Source organism: Poecile atricapillus, chromosome 3 (assembly GCF_030490865.1).
Source record: "Poecile atricapillus isolate bPoeAtr1 chromosome 3, bPoeAtr1.hap1, whole genome shotgun sequence".
Taxonomy (NCBI): Eukaryota; Metazoa; Chordata; class Aves; order Passeriformes; family Paridae; genus Poecile; species Poecile atricapillus.
The window spans coordinates 49770444-49793846 of NC_081251.1; the positions used below are offsets into that span (position 1 = coordinate 49770444).

General features: G+C 38.2%; 1 protein-coding gene across 1 annotated transcript in view; it reads left to right on the plus strand.

The window, feature by feature from the left end:
• Positions 1-23403, plus strand: part of SLC35F1 (solute carrier family 35 member F1) — a 236365-nt gene that overhangs the window by 204092 nt on the left and 8870 nt on the right. Inside the window, exons 5-7 of the mRNA XM_058836760.1 lie at positions 1506-1662; positions 5892-5944; positions 10422-10576. Coding sequence (XP_058692743.1) covers positions 1506-1662; positions 5892-5944; positions 10422-10576 — 365 coding nt within the window. The remainder of the gene's footprint in view (positions 1-1505; positions 1663-5891; positions 5945-10421; positions 10577-23403) is intronic.

Genomic DNA, 23403 nt, shown 5'->3' on the forward strand with positions numbered 1-23403 from the left:
AAACAACCAAATCATAAAAAGATAAATATAAGCATATTGCCAGTCAAGGAACATTGGAAACAGAAATTCAGTGAAAGGCTGGATGAGTATGTCAAAAACAAATCTAGTAATGTTTGCTAAATACACAGAAGCAAGATCTCATCTGAGATGAAAAATGCTGGAATCTAAGAGAGTATTACTGGGAATATTTTACACTTCACTCCATTCCTATTGTCCTTAAACAAAATATACTTTTTCTAGTGCTTATAGGCAGTGTTCGAGACAGGATTAATGAACCCTTGGGCTGTCCTCTTATGACTGTTTTTATTATCATAAATTTCTTCTCGGTAGAAGTTTCAGCACTACAGTTTGGAATGATAACTGAAGGCGTAAAAGAACTCCTGAAAGGAAAACATTGAAAAGATAATTTTGAACCAATCAGAATATTTGGTTTCCATTTTTTATTTACTGCAGTGTATATTTTACAAATCAATTGAAGTAAAACTTTAAAAGGCAGGGACATAAAAAATAAACCACGGTATTTTAAGAAAACGAGGTTTCTTTTTTAAAAAAATACATTTCAGTACTTCAGCATTTCTGCTGAAACTTTTCAAAGTAAAATCCATTATATCCAGCCTTTCAGAATATGGTTCTGCAGCAATATCTGACAGCTTTGTGAAGCTGTAGCTCTTGTAGAAATAATTTAACAAGCCATATGTGCAGAGGGAATTGCATGCACCAGTTTGCAGAGCTAGGGACTCAGTTTTCAAGCTGGAACTTGATCTTGATCAAATGTCACTGCAGCTCTCCCTAACACCCAATAATAAAATCTTCCAAGACTTAAAAAGATTTCAAGCAGTCTTTGATAACAAAATGTTTTAGTAATTCTGTATACCTGCAGGTATTGAAAATACATCTTGTTCTTTGCATGCATTAGGTACTGCTATGTTAATTGAACCTCGTTTAAAAATCTGTCATCATCATCACCCTGTCTACACCCCATCCTTCCTCATCCCTTTCTTGTCAAACAACTCCATGTGAGAATGAGGTCAGTATTAGGTTGTAATGATTTCTTCACTCATTTCACAGGTACACAGAATTTTTTAGTTGTCCTCAGATCTAAGTACTGAACATGTTTTAGACTGGTTAAATTTCAAGATGAGATTCATACTGCTCTACAGAGCTGAGTCACATCCTCCCTGCAAAGGGAAAAAAAAGGTAGTAATAATAAAGGAAAAAGGATAGGTCTCTGAAGAGTGTCACTTGGATTCTATACTTTTTCTGCAAGTTTTTCAGAATTTTTTTGGCTTCTCATTTCTACAGCAAAGAATATTCTCTCCCTTTGTCTCTGCTAGACTTGGCTGGTGTATTGAATAAAAACTGTTAAAATGACAGAACATTTGCATTCATTTTATTAACCCAGATAAGGGCTAAGTAGTGAAATCTGTAGGGAAGAACATGCAATGGATTTGGACAAGAGATGGTTATTCTGAGGCATTCTGATTTTTTTTTCCATTTTTCCCTAGGTGAAAATAAACTGATAGGGGACCTCTTAGTACTTGGTGGAGCAACACTATACGGCATCTCGAATGTCTGTGAGGAGTACATCGTCCGAAATCTGAGTCGAGTGGAATTCCTGGGCATGATCGGACTCTTTGGCTCCTTCTTCAGTGGAATTCAGCTGTAAGTGGGCAGGTTTGAGCTCACTAAGGCTCAAATAAATGCAGCTGTGGCCTCCATTCATATGCACTAACCACTTTGTCAAAATTAGCCCTTTCCTGTGGAGAGCAGGTGTCCTCTAATCTTGGAATTTGCATTGGTTTTCATATTTCAAATTGGAGATTTGAATAATAACACAAATTTTTACCCAACTACTCTAATTCGAGGACCAGTGTCCTTGAGTAGTCACATGAAGAGGGAGAAGACATGTCCCACCATCTTGCTGCTGGAAGACAAGTGGATACTTCATGTCTTGGTCTGAACTATGAATAACGCAATCTACAGCTTCTTCTGGTTCTGTTTTATACTTTTAAAAAGTCACTTTGATTTCTAAAGAGGTAGAAAACACATCCAGTCAGAAGGTATTTTATGGGTTCACTTGTTCTGTGTATCTACATTATGATATGACAGAAATAATGAAAAAGCCTTTAAGAAAATGGCCTTTTCACTTCAAAAATATTTAGCACATAGGAGATTGTTGCATGGATTTCAGGATCAACAGAGTCTGGTCTGTAGTCACATGTTTCTAATGAGCATTTCAACTTCAAGCCTAATAGTAGGAAGGTGGCTTCCAATGTTGCAGTACACTGACTGATGTAAAAGTAGTTCTGCAAGATTGCTGCATTTTGTGTAGGTCTGCCACTGGTGCTTGTAACACAGAATGACTTTTGATTATTGTCCAAAACAAGTTGGTTGCCTACAGATCTAATCTACTCTGTTTCTAAGAACAGCAACTGATCAAAAAATCACAGTCCATCAATTCCTACTTCAATAGTTCTTTTTTTTTTTTTTTAGCTAGAAAGTGTAATATATTTATTTGGGATCTGGACAAGTGTTTTAAAATTATTTGTATTAACTAGCTGCCATACAGTAAGTTCCCTTTTAAAAATATGGAATCTAAGAGCATGTAAATGTGCCTAGTATCTTGGGGTAAAGCATTTTTTTATGTTTGTGATTAAGTAGATACTACAAGTGCCCTTGTCTTGCTCTGTGTGTGTAACCTGTCATGTAAATGTCTCGTATTCCAAAGTTCAGTTGTAGTGCCATTACTCCCTCTTGACCCAAGCAGTTAGTCACAATTCAGGGTCTGTGAACTGTTCTGCTGATGAGAATCTGGTTTTGGGATAAGGCATCTTTGTATAAAGACACAACTAGAGGGAAACAATAAGAAACCAGTTCTTTGCTGAAAGCCATAGTGTTTTTCTATTCAACCTTTGGCCCAAAAGTTCACTCCAACAGGTTTTTCTCCACGAGCCTCTGCAGATTTTTGCTGATGGTGCTTTTTGGGCACCTTCTGGAGACTCAACCACACTTAGTTCATACCTGTGCCTTTTTCTTACCTTTACCTGTAATGAATAGCAGAAGTCACAGTTATGTGTTCACAGAGATCTAATCTAACTAAATATAACACTTCAAAGAGAAGCCAGTTCCTCATGTTAAATTTGCAGGCTCTTTCTTTGAAAAACTACTGGCCACTTTGGTGCAATATAGATCCTCTAAACTGAGGGAGTCTTAGACTGTGACATAAAATAAACACACATAATGCCTGTTGTGCAGCAAAGGAGGAAGAGCTAAGGTGTCAGGGGAAACAGTGAGTTAATGAGTTGTCTGATTACCCAGACATAGTGAAAAGAGAAGTTTAGTATGTTAAATATAATTAAAGCAGGGAGGAAGAATAACAGATTAGTTTACAAGAGCTGGGGATGTCACAATTACCCAGCAAATGGAGATAAGGTTATCTGATGGAATCACATAATCATAACATGGCCTATTTTCTAATGGCCCCCTGAAGGTCATCTAGTTCAAGCTCCTACTCAAAGCTAGCTTCAAAGTTACAGCAGGTTGCTTAGGAACTTGTTCAGTTGATTTCTGTATATCTCCAAGAATGGAGCTGCCATTCATGCTGAGTAACCTGTTGTAGTGTTTGACATTTTTTTCCCTTGATATTTGATCAGTTTTCCACATTGCAACTTGTGCCCATTGTCATTCATCCTTTTGTTGTGCACCTCCAAGAAGAGTATGACTATCTTGTCTGTAACTACCCATCTCATAGTTAAGATGGAAAATGTATTGTTGTGTCCTCCTTTCCTCCAGCTTAGCCTTCTCTTCTTCACACTAAGCAGACCTTGCTGCTTCAGTATCTCCTTTTACATCCTGTCCTCAACCTACCTGACCATTGTGATGGAGATCCACTGTACTCCCTTCAATTTGTTGTTTGTCTTCTGGACAGCCCACAATTTGGTACAGTACTCTAGTTGCTGTCTCACAAATCGCATCCTTCAGCTTTCTGGCCAGACTTACTAATACAGCTCAGGATGCTGTTGCCCTCCTTTGCTCCAGGGGCACATTGCTGACTTGTGTTCAGGTTGATGTCCACCATAACTCTAAGGTTTATTGCTGGAAAACAGCTTCCTATCCAGTCACCTCCCAGCCTGTACTGTTTCAGTGGCACTCCACCCCAGCTGCAGGAGTTCTTCTTGAACTTTGTGAGATTTCTGCTCACCCTTTTCTTTAGACAACATTGTAGATAGTCTACCCATATAGTCCATACCTCTTGAGTGTCAAAAGATCTTTAAGGAAATCATGTTGGAAACCTTGCTAAAGTAACAGTGGGTTACACCACATCCTCTCATCCATTCTCTCTCCTCTATTTACTGATCCAGTCACCTCATCATAGAAGGCAGCTAGTAGGGGCAGGTTTGCTTGAGAACACTGTTCTGGCTGTTCCCATCATCTTCTTCCCTTCCTGCAAATGGCTTCTGGGTAGATGTGTTCCATAATCTTCCCAAAGCTTAGCATAAGGCTGGCCAGACTATACTTTTTGTTCTGTGTTAAACTGAATGTTGCATTTGTCTCTTTTCAGTCATCAGGGATCTCCTCCAACTACCACAACCTTTCAAAATCATTGTGATTCCAGTTCTTCAGTGCCTCTGGCATAACTATATGGCCATTTCTGGCAAAGTTTCTCTCACCCCTCTTTGTTTCACAGATCATAAGGAATCACAAGCCATAACATATTGGTTTATACATATTTTATATTGGCTAAGCAATAATATGAATACAATGTTCATATGTTTAAGTTATGTGAATTTTTTTTTTTTCCAGACCAAGAGACATTGTAGTTTGTTTTCATTATATTCTTCAGGAATTACTGATAAAAGAGACATATACCTTATGCATGCAAGGACACCTGTAATTTAGTTATTTGGCAGAGAATATACTCTTTTTATTCTGTACACAGTATTAGATTTGCCTCACATCAGTAGCTAGCAAATTAAAATTTCCAAGATGCAACTCTTTAGACTAGATTTATCTGGAAGGTGCTGAGCTCTTGTAGTTTTACTATTAGTCTTGGTCTTCCACATACCACCTTTTCTACTAGGTACTTTGTTTTTCAATCTGTACAATTCCGTGTTCTGTATTTTTTTAAATGGTGTCCAGACCAGCATGTAGAGTTGTGCTCAGCAGGATTTATCTGGAAATCACACAGATAGGGAAAGCAGTTACCTGCTTTCGAAGGTAGCAGCAAAGACCTAGCTTGGGAGATATCTTATCTCCAAGATAATATTTGCCTGGATTGGGAAGAGCTGACTTGTTGCCACCTTAGAATTTTATGGATCTGTGACTTTGATGTTAATGTATAGTGCAAGATTTACAAGATACTTAGAGTGGATTTTTGCAGGTTTGCCCATCCTTTGCTTATTATCCTGACTTTCACTGCTGTGACTATTTGGTTTCTCTCAGTGTGTAACAAATCACAGTATGCTTCCCAAACCAGCCTGTGATATCTATTTATTTTACACTGCAGTGCTAGTCTGAAGTGTGAATAACTCAGATAGATACATTATTAATAATTAACATTCAAAAGCTTTCAGAATATTAACTCAGAAAAGTGCAAGAGGATTGAACATTCAGGGGAATGGGCATGTAGAGCAGGTTTATATAGAGCTGTAAATAAACCAGGGGAAATTGCATGCTATCACATCTGATTACTGCCCTGAAGATCTTTCAAATACACAGGCACAGGGATAATGCCAGAGTAGATTAGCAAACTCCTGATTGCATTTGGTTCCTACAGAGATTTTTTGTTATGAGGTTATTTATGTTGTTCTGTCCAGCATTTGAATTGAATGAGTGGAAGAAATTTAACTTCTGTTCTCTTCCATGAGATTTTACTTTCTCTTCTCTTCTAGTGCTATCATGGAACACAAAGAGCTGTTGAAAGTCCCCTGGGATTGGCAAATAGGTAAGAACACACTTTACCTCATTGAACATGAAGGAGGTGTGGAGACAGCTGGTGTTTGGGGAGGAGGGCACAGAGTTTCAGAGGAGCCAGTATTTGTGACCTTTTCACTGGTTACTACCAAAGGTTGAGCTACGTGCCTCATAACTGTTCTTAAATTATCTGTCCTCCATAGCTGTTCTATGCCTTCCTTACACGATTAGGTTAAGCATATGAATGCTGTAAAAGAATCATTCAGACAGCCATGAAGTAAAACAATAATGGGGTTCCAGTTCTAAGATTCAATGCAACGCTGGGGCAATAAATGAAGCAGTCATTAAGAGCCAAACCTTTTCAATGAAAGCCAAAGAAAGAAAATGGAACCTAACAAAATAACCTAAAAAAGTACTCGCAGTGCATATTATAGCCTCATAAATTCACTTCCAGGGGGAGCATTTCTGTATGGAAGTGTTTAATTGCATTCCAAATGGTCTTGGTGGAATATAGCAGATGTGTCCTTTAGACAAGTTTTGGGAGCGTTGTGCCCAATGAAGCTGTTATGGTGTTCTGCCAAGCAGGGGATTGCATTTTCCCATTTCAGTTTGGAAGCTGAGTTTATGAGTCCCTTCTAATTAGTCCAATGAACTATTTGTCTTAAAAGCAAATCAATATTTAGGGGAGTCCCTGTAATCACTTTCACTATTTAGGACAATAGAAGAAATAAAGGAATACCAGTAGCATAGAGCTGATTTATTGCAGAGGGTTCAAGCTTTGGAAATCCATTGAGAGTAGTAGCTCTTTACCTAGTTTCAGACTGAACATCAAAATGACAACTCAGAAGTGTGCAAAAACAACTGATTGTGTGGCGAATCCCTGAGGAGAGGGGATACAGTTGGTTTCTTTAAACTAAGTTCTCAATTTCCTTTCATCACCCTAAACCTTGATAAATACTGCACATTTTTCACAAAAAATTGCACCTAAAAATCTTGAAAACTTGATGGTTGAGCTGTAAAACTAAGTGACAAATCACTTTAAAGTATCCATGGAGAAACACACTCAACTGTATATTAAAAGTGTATCGGCCTTCTTTATTCTGAGATAATTAGCATAATTGCATCAGTGTTTGTTTATATTTCATGAGAGGGAGCTTAGGGACATAATTAATCTGGTACTGATGGAACTATCAGTGGTCATAGTGAATTAATCTACTATCCATGTAAATGTCATATATACTTCCATTAGATTTCTGTTCAAACTCAGTGTCAGTGAAATGTGCTATTAAAATAAGGTCTTACTTCCAAAACGTTCCTGAAAGTTGATTACTAATTCTGAAGGGTCCTTATGCTTCACAAGGCTGAGATCATCTTAGCAAAAGCATCATAGATATGTACTTGTTTTGCTAGAACAATAATTGGAAATGTGGTTTAGTTGAACATGGATTAAATGGCGACAGTTCTGTAGTTCTTCCCAGGCTTCACTGCACCTGGTATTTCCATTGCATTGGCAGTGATACAAGACTGTCAAAAAGTGATTGTCAAATCTGTGTCAGGGAGTTCACAGCCTTGTCCTGAGTAGTTATCCACTGTGACAGAGTCAAACCTGCAGTCCAGCAGAGTTAAATCATCAGCCTTCCAAACGGTGGTGATAAAGTCACAGCAGGCAACCTAATAAATAACTCAAGGTGGCCTGTTGCCATCTGCCATAATTGTGCTTTTAAGATCAAATGAGCTATCTTTTAACTGATGCAAATGATTTTTGAATATAAAGATCTAAAGCCAATCTGTTATGTCTATCATGTTTAAAACAGGCTGTGGCCCTCCTGGTGTTAATTTTGGAAATTGCCCTGATATATATCATCATCTTCACACTTAGTGTGAATCAGTGCAGCTCTGTTTGAATCCTTGAAGGTTTAAGTATTAATACATGCTGACAACTAGACTGAAAGGAGGATGATTTTATAGTTTTAACTCAGTGGTTTCACATGAGACCATGACAAGTTTTATAGAAATAAATGAAATAGTAACAATAAACTCACATCAGTTTTATTTAAGAGAAAAGCCTGTTTGTAGCTCCAAGGAAGTGCCCTTTGTTACTGGGAGTTGAATATTTCTTAGTGGTCTTCATTCCAAGGCAGTATGGAAGATCATAACTGATTCCATTTCATGCCAATTAAACATTTGCTTTTAGAGAAAAAGCACAAAGGCAACATTTGTGCATCATTGCACCGTGCAACATTCAACCAGTTTACTCAGGAACAAGACCAGAAGTTCTCCAGTCATTTTGGTCTTGGTCATACCTGGGCTATTTTAGAGTGGTCCCTAGGGACAGATCCTGCCCATCTGTGTGAAGACACCAAGTGTAAAGAGAAATGGAGAATTACTGAGGGACTGAGGCTCGTTCGGCCTGTGGATAAGAAGCTACCTACAAGGAGGTCATCAAAAGGACAGAACCGAGGTCTTCACAGAGGTGCATGTCACGACCGTGAGAGACAACAGACAGGAGCTCAAATGACAAATTCAGACTGGATAAAATGAAAATATTCTTCACATGGAGGACAGGCAGGCAGCAGAGCAGGTTGCCCAGAGAGGCTCTGGAGTCTGCTGGGACTGCAGCACTAGGGGCGATTCCCAAGGCTGCTATTTACACTCCATAGTTACCTGAGGAGGCTGAGGCTTCAAGCTGTTGACTTAAAACATATTTTCAGTCTCAAAATTGGCCCTGTAAGAAGCAATATCTGAAAATCATATGATGTTAATTTCACTTGTTTATTGTCATCACTAAATGCCACCCAGCTGGTGGATATTACATGTATTTTTAAGCTGTAAATGAAATGCCACTTTATATTCACCTCTGCTAGGACAGCTATAGTTTAAGCAATTTTCCACTGGAACTGAAATGCCCTTTGGAAAAGCTGGCTGTGAAGCTGGCTGTCAAATAATGTGAACACCAAGGCAGTACCATAAAATTATACTGTAAGTTGAGTGCATAAACCAGCAAAGCTGTGTTAAATCCAGACAACCAGAGGCTTGGTGGACCAGCTGGTGATTTGCAAACTGTACTTTGACAATGCTGACTTCTGATCCAGAATGGCTTTAGTGCCTGACCTGTTCTTCTTAAGCCTGAAAGAAAAGCTGGCTTAATGCTTCTGTATGCAAAACAATTTCCCATTGACCAAAACTACACTCCATATGGCTCAATTATTTGCCTGCTACGGAAGAGTTGCAGAGTTTAAATAAAGCAGCTTTCAAGCACTGCCTAAAATTTAATTCTGTTACCAGTATACAGTGCTCACCTTATATATTTACTCCCTATGGGTAAAAGCAGGTTTTGTCCGTATTCTGAATATAAATTCAAATTCATTATCATACCATACCATGTATTGACACTGATAGTTTGTGTCTGCTGCATTTGTTTCAGTTGAATGTACACTTCAGTTCATATGCTTCTACAGGATTCAATCTGTCACAGCCAATTTTGTCCTTTAGATAGCTTTTTAAAGAATTTTTAAATAAATGCATCCAAATAGAGATATATGGCCATTATATGGCCTTTTTTGTTATCTTTTCTAATCCCTTTCAGGACTTTGGCAATCAGATTTTCTACAATTTTAGTCATTAACATGTTCTGAAGAGCTGGCATGAGTCTAAATTTAGGCTCATGCACATATCAGCTGGGAATTCTGTAGCATACGGCAGCCTAAGAAATATCATTTGCATGATAGCAGATGAGTAAAGTGTTTGCAGTTTTTTAACTTCATATTGATTAATTTGTCTTGGGATTTATCAAGTAATAACTGAAGCAATGAATTCTTTCCCAGTAAGTTATTTAGGTTTTTTAATTAATTTAGATTTTTACTGTAATGTATTTTTATTCTATTAGAGTCTAACAACCTAATTTGTGTGAGGCATGCTGTAAACATGTAGCAGGAAAGAGTTTCAGCTCACAGGAGTTTTATTAAGGAAGGCAGACGAAAAGGAGTAGAGGAACAGAGGTGCCAACCTGTGAAGCGATTTGTCAGTTTTGGTGGCAAAATAGGGCTAGGACCTCTGCCACTTGAATACTGTCCTCATGTCCATTCATCCATTTGCTCATTAACTGCTCTGCAAATAATCTTGCATTCATATTTTGGGTCCATTCCCAGAAAAATACTGTGTGCTCCATCCAACTCAGCTGAACCCTCTTCGTGTTGAGGACATTCAGCTTCTGCAGAGACTAGATTTGATATGTTCAAATGTGTCATTATGTCCAAATCTATGTGGGACATGACTAGTCACTGGTAGTATAAGACACCACTGTGAAACAACTTGGCTGTTGATCCCAAGGGACCTCATGACCCATGTTGGTATGGTTTTCACTCTCCATATATGTGTATGTTATTAATTTGAATTTTTCTTTGAAAAAGCATTATTCTTTCTTTTCCTAAAAGCACAACCTTCTTCCTCCCAGCAAAGTCATTTCTGCAAGCTGAAAGGTCACTTTGCTTCTTGTTTCCCTTCTGCAGGCTTGCTGTATGTTGGCTTTAGTGCCTGTATGTTTGGCCTCTACAGCTTTATGCCAGTGGTCATAAAGAAAACCAGTGCTACTGCCGTCAACCTCTCCCTGCTCACAGCTGACCTGTACAGCCTCTTCTGTGGATTATTCCTCTTCCACTACAAGGTATGTGGAAATGAGAGATGTATTTGGGTAATAGCAGTATGCCTGAAGAAATGTCAGTGCAGAACGAGGAAACAAAAGAAGCCTCCAAGCTTTGCTAGATCTGAACAATACAATACCTACACAATAGTATAAGTGCAAGTTGATTTTTTTACTTCAGGCTTCCTACACTAAAAAAAAAATATTTTATGATTTCTTGTTTTCTTAGAGAGCTCATTTGGTCTTTTTGCTACAAGTTTTAAGATTTGAGTACCTGTTCATCAGCCACTGTATCATTACTTTCATCTTACTTATCAAAGGTTACTTTCAACAGCTGTGAACAATCCTAAGGTGGCAGCATGAAGGGAAGGACTCTTCCAAAATTCCCACTTTTTTTTTTTTTTTTTTTTTTTTTTTGCCTGGGAACAAGGTTATTTCACTCATACTGATCCTGAATGTAAAACTAAATTGTTCATTAATCACACCTTTCTCTTGGCCATACCAGTGGCTTGTCTCTTATTATAAATGCCAAAATGTGCAGTGTATTTGTGTTGAAGTTAAACTTTGACCTCCCAGGTCCCCTAATATTCAAAACACTATGTTGTACAGGACCATATTTGACCTCCAGTTATGAGGAATGGCACCTCATTATTCACCAGTATCTCCCCACAGTGTCCATCCTGTGAAAATAATATTGCAGTGCTGGAAGCAATTGCTTTCTATTATCATTTATTCATAGGAGGGAGGTTACTTGTTAGCTAAATTGTACTAGAAGTGTTAGACAAAAGAAAGACTTTGAATTTTGAGTGTCTAATCAACTCAAATCAGATTTTGTTATAGTAATAGTACCTGAATGAATCTGAATGAGACAGTGACAGTTCAAGTCTTCAGAGTCCAACACACTTTGTCACTGCAGTCTTTTATTTTGCTTTTGTGGCCTTGAGAATTTTGTAGGCAGTAGGAAAACAAGAATAGAAACAAAAATTTGACTGAAAACACAGTGTAGGGGTTGCCTGCTGCTTTGCAGCTCTGTCTCATGGTGATATCGTTTCTCCTTCTTTCTGCCTCACGCTTCAAATCCAAAGTGTTAAGGTGTTTAACTTTAGGTGTTATCTGAAAACTGCTATCTCCTGTTAATAATATTATTTGATACCCACAGACAAATATATTTAGTCATGTTAGTCCACTGTTTCTAAGAAAAATTACTAAATTGCTCAGTGAAAGGCAAATGTTATTCTGAAAACAGTGGTGCTGGTATACTAGCAAAATGAAACTCCAATAAAGGGAAAGGCTCAAAAGGCAGCAGAGGTTGGACAGCTCTTTGCTCAGCATTGCTCAAACCTGACAATAAAGACAATTTTTCAAACACAAACTTTAAAGTTCAGACACCTGAAAGGCAAAAGGTGCATTAAAGGTTTAATTTCTTCCCTGTGTCTAATTGTTGGATACATTAGCAGAGCCAGGAAGGCAGAATTTTCACCTTTACTGACCCCCATCTTTCTACAGCAAGTGTGTTTCTGCTCCCATCCATAATGGCATCTTGTTCTCCCTTCAAGACCTTTATGGGAAAAATGCTCAAGAGTAGAAGGCTTAGAACTGAAAGGTTTCCTTGTTGAAAGTATCCATCTCAACATGTGATAAACTGGTTGAGTTCCACACTTGAAGTAACTGATGGTCTCCTCTTCCCCTTACTCTAATTATTAGAAAACTGAAAATCTCATTTTCCTATGGTTACTGTATGTATCATGCTGTTGCTTTCAGAAACACTTATCAGACAGTTACTTAAATCTGTTCAAGTTTTTTACCTCCACTGCTGTCTTTAGGAGACTTTCAGAAGATTACTTCTCCAACAGTTACAAACCTCCTTATTTCCAGCATAAATTTACTTGTGCCTCATTTTGCTCCATTCATCTTTTTACCATTAGAATATCCATTAGCAGCAAGAATGCCCATTTCCATGGCATTTTACTCCACTGGTACATCAGTAGAGAGGAATTATATTGTCTCTCAGCCCTTAGTTCACTAATCAGAGCAAGCCCTTCTCTGCACCTCATCTGGTTGGATTTCATCCTCCCTGAGACAGCCCCTTCAGCTTGAGGTCCTGATTCCTCCAGCACCTGGTGCAATTCTTTTTACTGTTTCTCTAGGAGGCCAGTTACCCCATAGATAGCAAGCCAGCCACTGGCATTTTTCATCACTGCATTTCTTCTGTAATTTATACTCATCTTGCGATCCATACAACTCACGGGTCTCTCCTTTGCTCTTCCCAGCTGAAGTGTTGATAAGGAGAAGACCTTTATCAGGGCTTTGTGAAAGGACCTTTACCTGAAATGCAGCATCAACTTCTCAAGCTGTCAGTGTCTCCTTTCACACCTTTCAAACTCACATTGCAGATGAAATTTGAAACGAGAAGCTATATGCAAAGATCATGTAGATTTAAAAGACCACTTAGTTATTTGGTTTCTTCTTTAGTTACCATGTTTTTATCCACAGTGAGATGACCTCCTCCTTTTCTTTATGGTTTGTTATCAGGTGTCATTTTATCTGAGGAAGCAGAACTGTGAAATGTGTGACTTGCACTCAATAATGAGGTCTAATATGTTGGCATGAAGTGATCTGAATTAATTCCCCTTTTAGGAGTGTGTACAGTTGCATGTTTCTTAGCTTTTAAAGATCTGTTTCATTCCTTGCCCAGCTGCACATCTCCTGCAACTCCTGCTTTTTTTCTGCACTGGCCAATGGGCACAGCCCCACTTCACTGGGAAGCAAATGGGTTTATGCTGAAGTAGGATCAACTGAGTGGCTTAGTGTCCCTTGCAGAATATCATTTTATGAGGCTTTCAAGAAACAGTTGTGATTTTTCCCTGTGCTGCTACTTTTATCACCAGACAGGTTTATTGCACCTATAGCAGTAGGTCTATGAAAATCCGTGGAAAATGCAGGAAATTAGTTTAACTGAGATTTAGAGCTTTTGAAGCCAAACTGAAGAGAAGATTGTCTTTGAAGTGTTTTGATTCATTAGCATTTCATTTTTATATAGTACAGCCTCGAAACATCATTGCATGTGGGACATGAGTGAGTTTATAAACAGCTGCACCTCTAGTCTTACCCCACATGCAGGCAGCTTCTTAGCACACTGAACACTTCCCAGGCCCATGGAAGCTGGAAATTCAGCCTGTTAGCTCAACACAATTCTGGTGATGTATGTGTCATTCAAGATGTTAATTGTTCAAGATTTTATTGTATTAAAATGTAAAAATATATAGCTTTCAACTGGAGATAGATTAATGGTTTGTAATCATTCTTAAAAGTTCTTGCATGCCGCAAATAAAAGCTGTCTTTTTAATTCTTCTGTAATCAATAATTTCAAATACTCCAGTGGATGGAGAAATGTGTCTGGCCTCTTTGATAGCTGAATATCCACCACTGTCAAAGCATTTAAATATACACCACCATATCTTCAATTTTTTATTTTTTTTTTTTAATTCTCACCATATTGATATGTGTTATACAATTTTTATGTTCAAAACTTTTCTAGTTGTCTGTTCTCCTTTTGTCTTCTTCTTTAGCACAAGTAACAGGACTGTCTTTGGCCATTCTTTGTTATGGATACATGGACATCTGTGGTGCTAAAAAAATTCAGGGCCACCTCTCTAGGTGCTCAGAGTTAGAACTTTTGTATAAATACAGGGGCATTTTTTATTAGGAGTATTCTTTTTTACATTTTAGTCTCAGCTCTTTTGTTATGTGAACTTCTAGACTTACTACTTTTCCTTTGCAAGCTCTATGTTGTCTTCAGTCATTCTAAGCAAATTAGGTTCTCACTAAATAATCTAAGTAGTTTATTTTATATTTTCCAGCAGCTAGAGCATGAATACTGATTGCGTTCTGGACTAGCAGGTTGAGTCACACTATATTATATCTTTACCTAGCAAGCCAAGCATAAATCAATTATATTATGCCTTGGCAAATTCATTCATGACTTCATCCAAGATGCAGCTATAAAAATTCAGGATTTCTGGCTATAGTAACAATTCCCAATTGAAGAAAATACATGTATTTCATAATGAATCAGGGAAGTCAAGTATCTTGATTCAGAATCTCAGAGATTATCTGTGACAAAGGACTTGGATACACTGATCAACATGATTTTCAAATCCTTCCAGGACCAGAAATCTGAAGTTATGCTAGTTGAAACCTCATTTGCTGATACTCAGTGATGTTTCTAAAAATTACTTTGCAATGCTAATTCTAGCAGCATCCATCCAATGGAGAGAGCAGATGAAAGTCTTCTCATTATCAAGAACAAGCCATGAAGACTGGGGTTTTTCTGGATGGAGAAGAGAGGGTGAAAGTTGGGGAAAGGGGGTTCCAGGTTCTTTTTTTTGCCAGCAAAGATCCTAAGCAGTGCCTGTGAATTTGGGATTTACATAGTCTTCACTGTGGTGAAAATTTGACCCTTGCTAGAAATATTTATTGAAGACAGTGTGATTTTTTTCTTCTGTCTTTGGTGTGCTTCAGTTCATTTTTCTAAATTAGGAAAGCCTGCCACTCAAGGAATCATCTTTAAAAAATATATGTATTTTCATGCCTATGCAGATGAAACTTTATTTTTGACCTTGACTCTATATGCTTCAGGCAGTCCTGGATTTTGTTGGAGCAGGATGGATACAAAGTCTGTGGTTTGATGGCAGAAGTTAAATAAAAATGGTTTGGTTTGGGGGAGGATTGTTTATTACTTTGATTTTTATTTGGCAGCCATCCATAAACATCTGAGAGACTTCTCTGACCTAACTGAGAAAACACTTCAGTTTATATTCTCACCTTTTTTTTTTAAACTTCCCTGAAAGTATAAGCTGAAGTCAGTAAGATCTTTGCTTGCACTTGTTAGGGAATTAAAACCTACCTATTTTAAACTTCTACAGTGGTGTTGTCAGTGGTACTATCAGTGGTGCATCATTATTTCTAGTGAAGCAGGCAGTGCAGGCTAAAAAACTGGGTTTTGCACTATCACTTTCTCAGTCATACACTTAAAAGTATTTTCCTGATAAAATCTGGTACGCAAGCTGCTTGATCCATAAACTTTCTATTTTAACGGAATTTAATCACACAGGGCTTTTATCCTTGTGAATGCTTCTAAGCCTGTGATAATAATGAGGGTAAGACATGTTGCTAGTTCTTTATGTCATTGATAATGTGCAAAAACCTATCTTCATGTTTCCTTTTCCAAAGTATTCAATTTCTTACAGTGAGAGTCTCTCTCAATACCTCTGCTCCCATGAAGCTGTACTGTCTACATGCCTTTCATCTAAGCAGCATTGTTTTCAAATTTATTTTAATTTATTTCATTGGTTAGGTATTTGAATTTCCTCCCCAAAATTATAGTCGACTGGAATACTGTAAGGTGTCTGTATTTAAAGGGCTGCCTTGATTTGGAAAGGAGTTAGGTGTGTCTTTGGTCACACAAATTCCTGTGACAGAAAGGGCCCCATCCACTCACCCTTTTTGTGATGGTGCAGGATGACATGCAATAAAAAAGCTATGAAGTAAAATGACAGAAGAGAGTAGAAGCTGGAAAACTAAATGCCTCCCACCAAGATGTTGCACAGCCTGACAGATTTTTAACAACACAGCACAGATATGGCAGCTTTTTCAAAATACTGCATTTTTAAAAGGATGTCTTCCTTTGACAGTGCTATCTTGCAATAGATTCATTAGCTGCAAAGCATGAATAGTGAAACATGGATGCTCACTCCTTGGAAGTCATCAAGAAGGGTGTAAATGATGTGGCATTCGTATTGCAGAAGTTATGATAAAAGCTTTGATTTAAGATTATTTTTTCAGACACTAGCTCATCATAAATGTCAAGATTTTAGCTTGTTTTCAGTGCTTTTAGCTTTGGATTTTTTCATTTGGTCGCATTTTAAAAGAATGCACAGAGCAGAACTGATTTGAAGCTTCCTAGGAAAATGCATTTTTGTTGGAAATGCCTAATTGTCAAAACAGAAATGCTAAGTGAACACATCTTGATCTTAGAACCCTCCAAAGCAAACACCACCACTACCCCCTTTTTATTGTGGGTAACTTCTGAATCACATCTTTCTGAGTGTCACACCTTCCTGCATATGTCAAGTGTTAAAATGTAAAATTTATGGAATTAGTGGAGAAATTATTAGGGAATCATTCAGAGATCTCTTAAGTATACCACAAGAGTACATTGTGATGTGTAATTGTTACAATCTGAAGGAAGTAAATAGCTTTTAACTCCTACCCAAGATGAGAGTTCAAACATATTAGGGGAACTCTTCCTGTTAAATTGGAATTAACTCTTGGATGATAAATCTTCAACAAAACCATATTGATTTTAAAGGTGAATATTGGCTGGAAAAGGATGACAGCAATAAAGATGCACAATATCAAAGAACCAGAAAATGGATTGCAAACTGCAAAGAGAAAAAAATATTGTAGCAAATTACTTTCTTTTGCTTTATCACAAGAAAAAGCACAGACAGAAAAAACATAATGAAGTCATCCTATCTAAAGAGATGGATCTTACTGACGGCACACTTTTCTAAGTGATGCTCCGTGAATATGAAAGCAAAGACCAAGAGGCTGTTTCGTAATTACTTGTGGAGGAAAAAAATCAGCATAAATAAAAACCTCAGCTTTTCCCAAGACAAGAATATTTTTGAAGACAAGGGATTACAATGAATGTGTTGAGTTACAAAGCTCAGCAGTAATTTGCAACCCACAAGAGAAAGCCAAAAAAAAAGTCGTGAATTAGCAAGGCAGCAGATGCATTCAAAAGCTTAAACAAGGCTCAGCTACTAAAAATCTAAAATATTTTGAAATTATGATTCTTTGAATTGGATGCTGTTTTCACCTTTGCACAGGAAAACAAAGACTAGAAGTTCCTCAGAGATGTAGACAGAACCATCTTGGAAAAAAAATACTAAAGGTTAAATGCAATAATTTCATTATAAATTTTGAGATTTGTTATGGAACTGAGTAAACCTTATTTCAAGAAATGACCATAAAAGAAGGTAGAATATTTAGGAAGTGTGCAAAGAATTTGTGTGGCCTACAAATTATGTCATGGTCTATGAGGAAAGAACATATGTAAAATCTGTTTTGGTATACAACTGGATTGAAGTGTTTATCCCACCTGTGCCTCCTACCAGCCAAATCAGTGAATGCTAGAGACACACAGGGTTAAAACATCCTCATCAGCTTCTCTTTCCTACCAGAATGGAGGAGGAATGGATCAACACACAAACAAAATATCAGTTAGAAAACATCACTTTTACATGCTTTCAATCTAAGCAATGGAGTATTTTATTAGATTCTAGAACATCTACAAAAATCATCTTCTTTTTGTCTAAACTCCCCCTTCCCACTAAACTGGAAGCTTTCAAACCCATGATATGGGATAGATGCTTGACATCAGCACTGCTGACAAGCAATTTTATTAGCTGGACTAAACTGGAATTTCCCACCACCTACACGAGTTAAGTTTATCAAGGAACACTGTTAAAAAGGCTCATAATGTATCTGAAGGGGTTTTTTAATAGCTTTAATTTATAGTAATCTTAATTTTATATCTTAAGGACAAGAGGATGACTTGTAGGGAAGAACTTCAGATGTAACTGGACAAACCATCTGCTTAAAAAATTGTTAGAAATAAACAGAAAACAAGGAATCTCAAAAGAAAACTAATACTGTGCAGGTAAAAAAGGGAAAGAGTGAAATTTTTACTAATTACTGTAAAAGATAAGCCAAGCTTGGCAATGAAGAAGAAAATGAAATAAGCAGCATAAAGTTCTTCTTACATATTAAGAGAAGAAATAGTTTTGCTGTGCAAGGGCAGTGGAGGCCAAAACTGAACAACCTCTCGCTTGACGCCAAAACAAAATTGGGACCTTCTGTCATATTCAGTAAGGATGAGAGTTAAATGTGAAGACAATGCACCATATTTAAAAGAAATGGAAATTACTATGTCAGAAGTAGAAACACAACATGATAATCTGAATACTTCAAATTTGATATGGAGTAGAAAATAAAATCAAAAGTAGACATAATTAGGGACATGGAGATAAATGGAAAATTGGATGAAATGCAAGCAGGTTCACAGAAGACAAATAATCCCATCTAAATCTGATGTCTGTCTGATAATTTAACAGATTTTTATAGGGAAAAGTCAAATGATAGATCTGCTGTGCAAGGCTTTTGAACAGTGCAGTACACAAAATTATCAGTTAAGCTAAAGAACAAGATTAGTGATGTAAAGATTGGAAGGCAGGTGAGAAACTGGCTGATGGGGATAAAGGACAAGGCAATGTGCTGAGAGAAACAGCATGCTTGAAGGAACTGGCTGATGGAGGTCCCAAAGAGTTGGTCTGAAGACCAATTTTGTGTAGGGACTGTAGTAATAGATTTGGCACCCTCAGTAGGAAGAAGAATTAGAATAATCAGGCAACTGGAACTGGCTGACATTGAGAAATGCTGTGAAGCACAAAGTGCGAGGCAGTGTCTGTGGCAACAGATGGGAAGAATTTGAGCACGGTTGGGACAAAGCTGTTTCCAAATGAGGCTGTCTAGGTATTTCTGGTATTGATGGAGAAGTGCTAATGCCATAGGACAGGAGAACTTACCATCTCAGGGACAGCACTTCTCTGGCTGCAGTTACAGGGCTTTTTTTTTCTGTCAGCTCAAGAGCACCAAAACAGAGCTTTTTCTCTTATCTGCTCCAAAGCCTTGACAGAGTAACTATGTGGCCCCTAACAATGTACTGAATATGCAGATCCCTAAAAAATCTTTATTGTATGTAACATAGCTTTGGTGGGTTGGGAGGCACTATGGAACTTTAATATATATGAATTAATCTATAAATTCACAAGGAGAAAATGAGAATTATTTGATCTAATGATACAAGAATATACAGGTGGAAACAGAATGTATAGAAATTAGGGGGATTTTTTTGGCTATCATAGCAGGGAGGTTCCAGGATTATTTCAAATAGGTTAGTGGGAAGTGAAAAAAGCCCTAATAATGCTTGCATGAGAAGATTTGCCAGACAGAATATGTGATCTGATTGTAAGCAGTAATGGGGGGTTGGATTGACAGCTTAGGACATGCTCTCCATTCTGATTCCCTCATGCCATGAGAGTCGACTCAATTGAGAGCTCTTGGAGTCCCTGAAGTTTGGCCTCTCATTGCCAGCAGCAAATGTGTCACACTACAGAGAGCCCTGACATGAAACAGCCGAGTCACACTCCCTCCACACAGCTGGTGTGGTCACTTGTGGCAAGAGTAACTGCAGCTGCAAATCCCTTGTTTCTCAAGGCAGGAGTGCTCCCCATTTGTATTGTCAGGAGAAAAGAACACCGTTTGGGAAGGAATTTCTGCAGGAATGTATTGTTAGATTCAGCAGAAAAATATAAACAAAGAATCCAAGATGAATCTGTTATTACAAGCGTGGTTTTGAACACACTGAACACAATTAGCCTCATGTACAGTAATAGAGAATCAGTTACAGCAGACAGCTGCTACTATGTGAAATACTTGCACACAAACCCAAAAAGACACATGGCAACTGGCAGCTGATAGAGCAAACCAACAAAGAAAGGTAAAAGTGGGGAAGAAAAATTAATTTTATAAGTTTTTTTGTTGTGCCCCTCCTTTTTGTGTTAAGAACATCTGAAAGGATAGGTCCTTTACCACATTCTTGACAAGCAATTGATATAAAATAACCAGAAATGAAGCCTCCTTCTGCCACAGTAAGGATGCTCACAGGAAATTAGAGTAATGTAATGGAAGTGTTTTAACTTCACAGGAAAATCTCTTTCCTACACACATAAGATTAAAACAGATTGCAGGACTCATTCTACCTTGCACTTTTTAATTAGACAGACTGCTGGTACTGCAGGGGTTCTGAACACAGGCTCATTTTTTCTCCATGTCTGATGTCAGAGGCAACAAAGGGAAACAGAAGAGAAAGCAGCATTCCCATCTCTCCTGGCACCCAGGGAAGGAAGATAAGCCATTTCACACAAACATTTTGCCCTATTGGGCATGTATTTAGAAAGGACAGGCTGTTGTTAACGTTTTCTAAGGATGCCATTTGAGAAGCTTGAAATCATGCAGCTTTGTGCAAAGTCAGTCTTTGCCTTACTGCTGCCTGTGTCAAGCTCAGAGATTTTTCCCAAAATGCTATCAGTTTTCTCCATAAGTTTGTTTCATTCCACCAAAGAATTCCAGGAAATTTATTTAAAGTTTCCTAAATTTTAACAGAATTCATGGTGGCAGTTTTCCAGTAAACCCTCCTCATTCTTCTCCCCTGTAGATAACATCAGGATCTAAAAGGTAAGATAGCTTAGGAGTTTCCCACTGACCACTGTTTTAACAATTAAACTGTGCCCACCAGCAAATATCATGCAAGAACTGAAAAGGAGGGTGCTGCTGTAGGTCAGAAAGCACAAAATATACATGGAGTTTACATGGAGTTAAACATGCAAGCAGTAGAACAGAATCAACATGAAGATACAGAAAATGTGTCATCTGATTCCTTGTCATCATGGTTTCTATGCAATATTTGCAATTCAGCATAAGCCATAGTAATGGACAGCATTTCATCAGAGTTAGATCATATTGAGGGTGCAAGCAAGCATCAAGAATTGAGAAGTATGTGCTTTCTGCCATGCATGAAATGATAGGAGAAACTTGCTTTGGCTTCTTTGTTTTCACACAATGGCAACGAGGGCAGTGTTAGGTTTTCACTGTCATTCAGACAAATCAGAAACTTCTTGCCTTGGGTTCTGCTGGCACGAGTGATGTGTTGAGACAAACCTCCTTCATTCAATGATGATCAAAGATGTGGAGGAACTAGCTACACTCTTCACTTTTCATTCCAGTTGTTCTCAGAGGGCAAGATAGGACTTTAAGTCATCACTTAAAACTTTATCCTCATAGTTCGCCTAAGAAATAGCTGGAAGTCATTCAAGTGTGAAGATAACACAATCCTGCTGGTAGTGGACAGTATTGCTGTCCAGAAGTTATCATCATTACTGAAGTTGTCCAGCACTCCTTGGTGCCCTTCTCAGCAAGAGAAACAACATTTCTGTTCAGACATTCCAGCTTCTGCAGCTGGTGAGCAGGGAAGGCATTCTAAACCATACCTCAGTGGTTTGGGTCCTTTTGGCAATTTCTTAAAAACTTAGAGAACTGGCAGGACACATAAAGGTTCAGATGGATTCGTTTTGTCTGCTTCAATGCAGTCTGGAAAACTCACAGCAGCCCTTCTGGTGTATGGTGCCATTTGGGGTTATAATATGCGCTGTTTCACTGTTGGAGGTTGCTTCGGTTTCGGTTGATGAGCAGATCAAGCTCTGAATCCCAAAGAGGTATCTTCCTCGTAGGCTGGGACAAAAATAGTCAGCAATAGTTTAAGTCACAATGCTGATCCAAGACAGACTCAGTCAGATCCTTGTGGGTGTGATCCAAGGCAGTCACCAAAGAGCACTGTGAGCTATGACTAGGATGCTGGCTCCTGTTGCTATTAATAAAGTAATACGGCTGTAACATCCAGCCATGCACATGAAAGCACTGTGTGAATTCCTAGTTCTCAGAGCCCTCAGCCTTCTGGTACTGCTGCTGGCTGGAGAGTGTGTGCATCCCACGGTGCAACTTCTGCACTTGGTCACAGAGAGCTTGGTTTGCTATACTGGAGGCAAAAACAGAAAATTGTAGAAAGACGCTCAGCCTCTCGATCAATTTATCAAACAGAGTGGAAATGTCTGTTTGCTATATTAAAGATAATGAGAGAAATTTGGTTTAACTCCCTTCACTCAGCCTGCTCAGGTATTCATGTGTGAAATTACCCGGGGGAAAAAGCCATAAGTCAGTGAAAGAACACCTATTGGCCTTAGCTTTGATGGGCTGTGCAGCGTATGCTACAAACTGAATTAGTCTGGAAAGCAGAGTTCACTGTACTGCACAGACCCACTGATGGGAAAGAAGAAGGTGGTGGGAACTGCCTGTCTGGAGAGCATGGATGGTACCAGCAGAAATATGGAACTAGATGAATTTCACTTGATATGTATGTTTTTACCCTTCTTCATCAGTGTGATTCTGAGGAGGTCACTTTTCTCTGAGATTTAAACTTGAATTAATTGACCTGATTTCTTTATTCATTTATGCAAAGATGTGAGGAACTGCCAGATGAGGTAGAGAAAAAGGTAGTTATTCCATTTCATACTTTAGCACTGAATATAAGAAACATCGCAATTATAATTTTTCTGTTAGTAATTTAACAAAAAAAACTTTTTAAAGATTTGAAAAGCACAGTTGGGTTGCCATAGGATAGAAGCTGGGGTTCATACTACCTACCAAGAGATTCAGTGTGTGGCTTCTGTTTTGAAATACAAATGGTGCTGAAGTGCTGCAGCTCAAATAGTCTGCTCCTGCAACTATTTCCAGTTCAATGGACTGAGTAAAACAGAATTTGCATTTTCATAACCATTGTAATAATGTTCAAGATCATTATCATGATGGCTGAGCGAAAACCCAAAGTTAGCAAATCATTGAAGTTCATTGTCTGTGTGGGGTTTTCCGCAGTCTCATTTTGTCACTTTGGATACTGTTTTGCCATGGTGTCAGTGGTAACATGGACATGGACATCTGTGACAGCCAGAACTACTTGTCTGCAGATTCCCTTGGCAGGACACAGTCAGCACAGCCTTTCCTAGATGTGATTTTTCCATGCTGTTTCTCTGGGCTTTCCCTTCTAAATTCATGACCAGTGTACTGAAGAATGGCTAGCTCTCTCCAGACCAAGGCATGAATCTACTACCTTC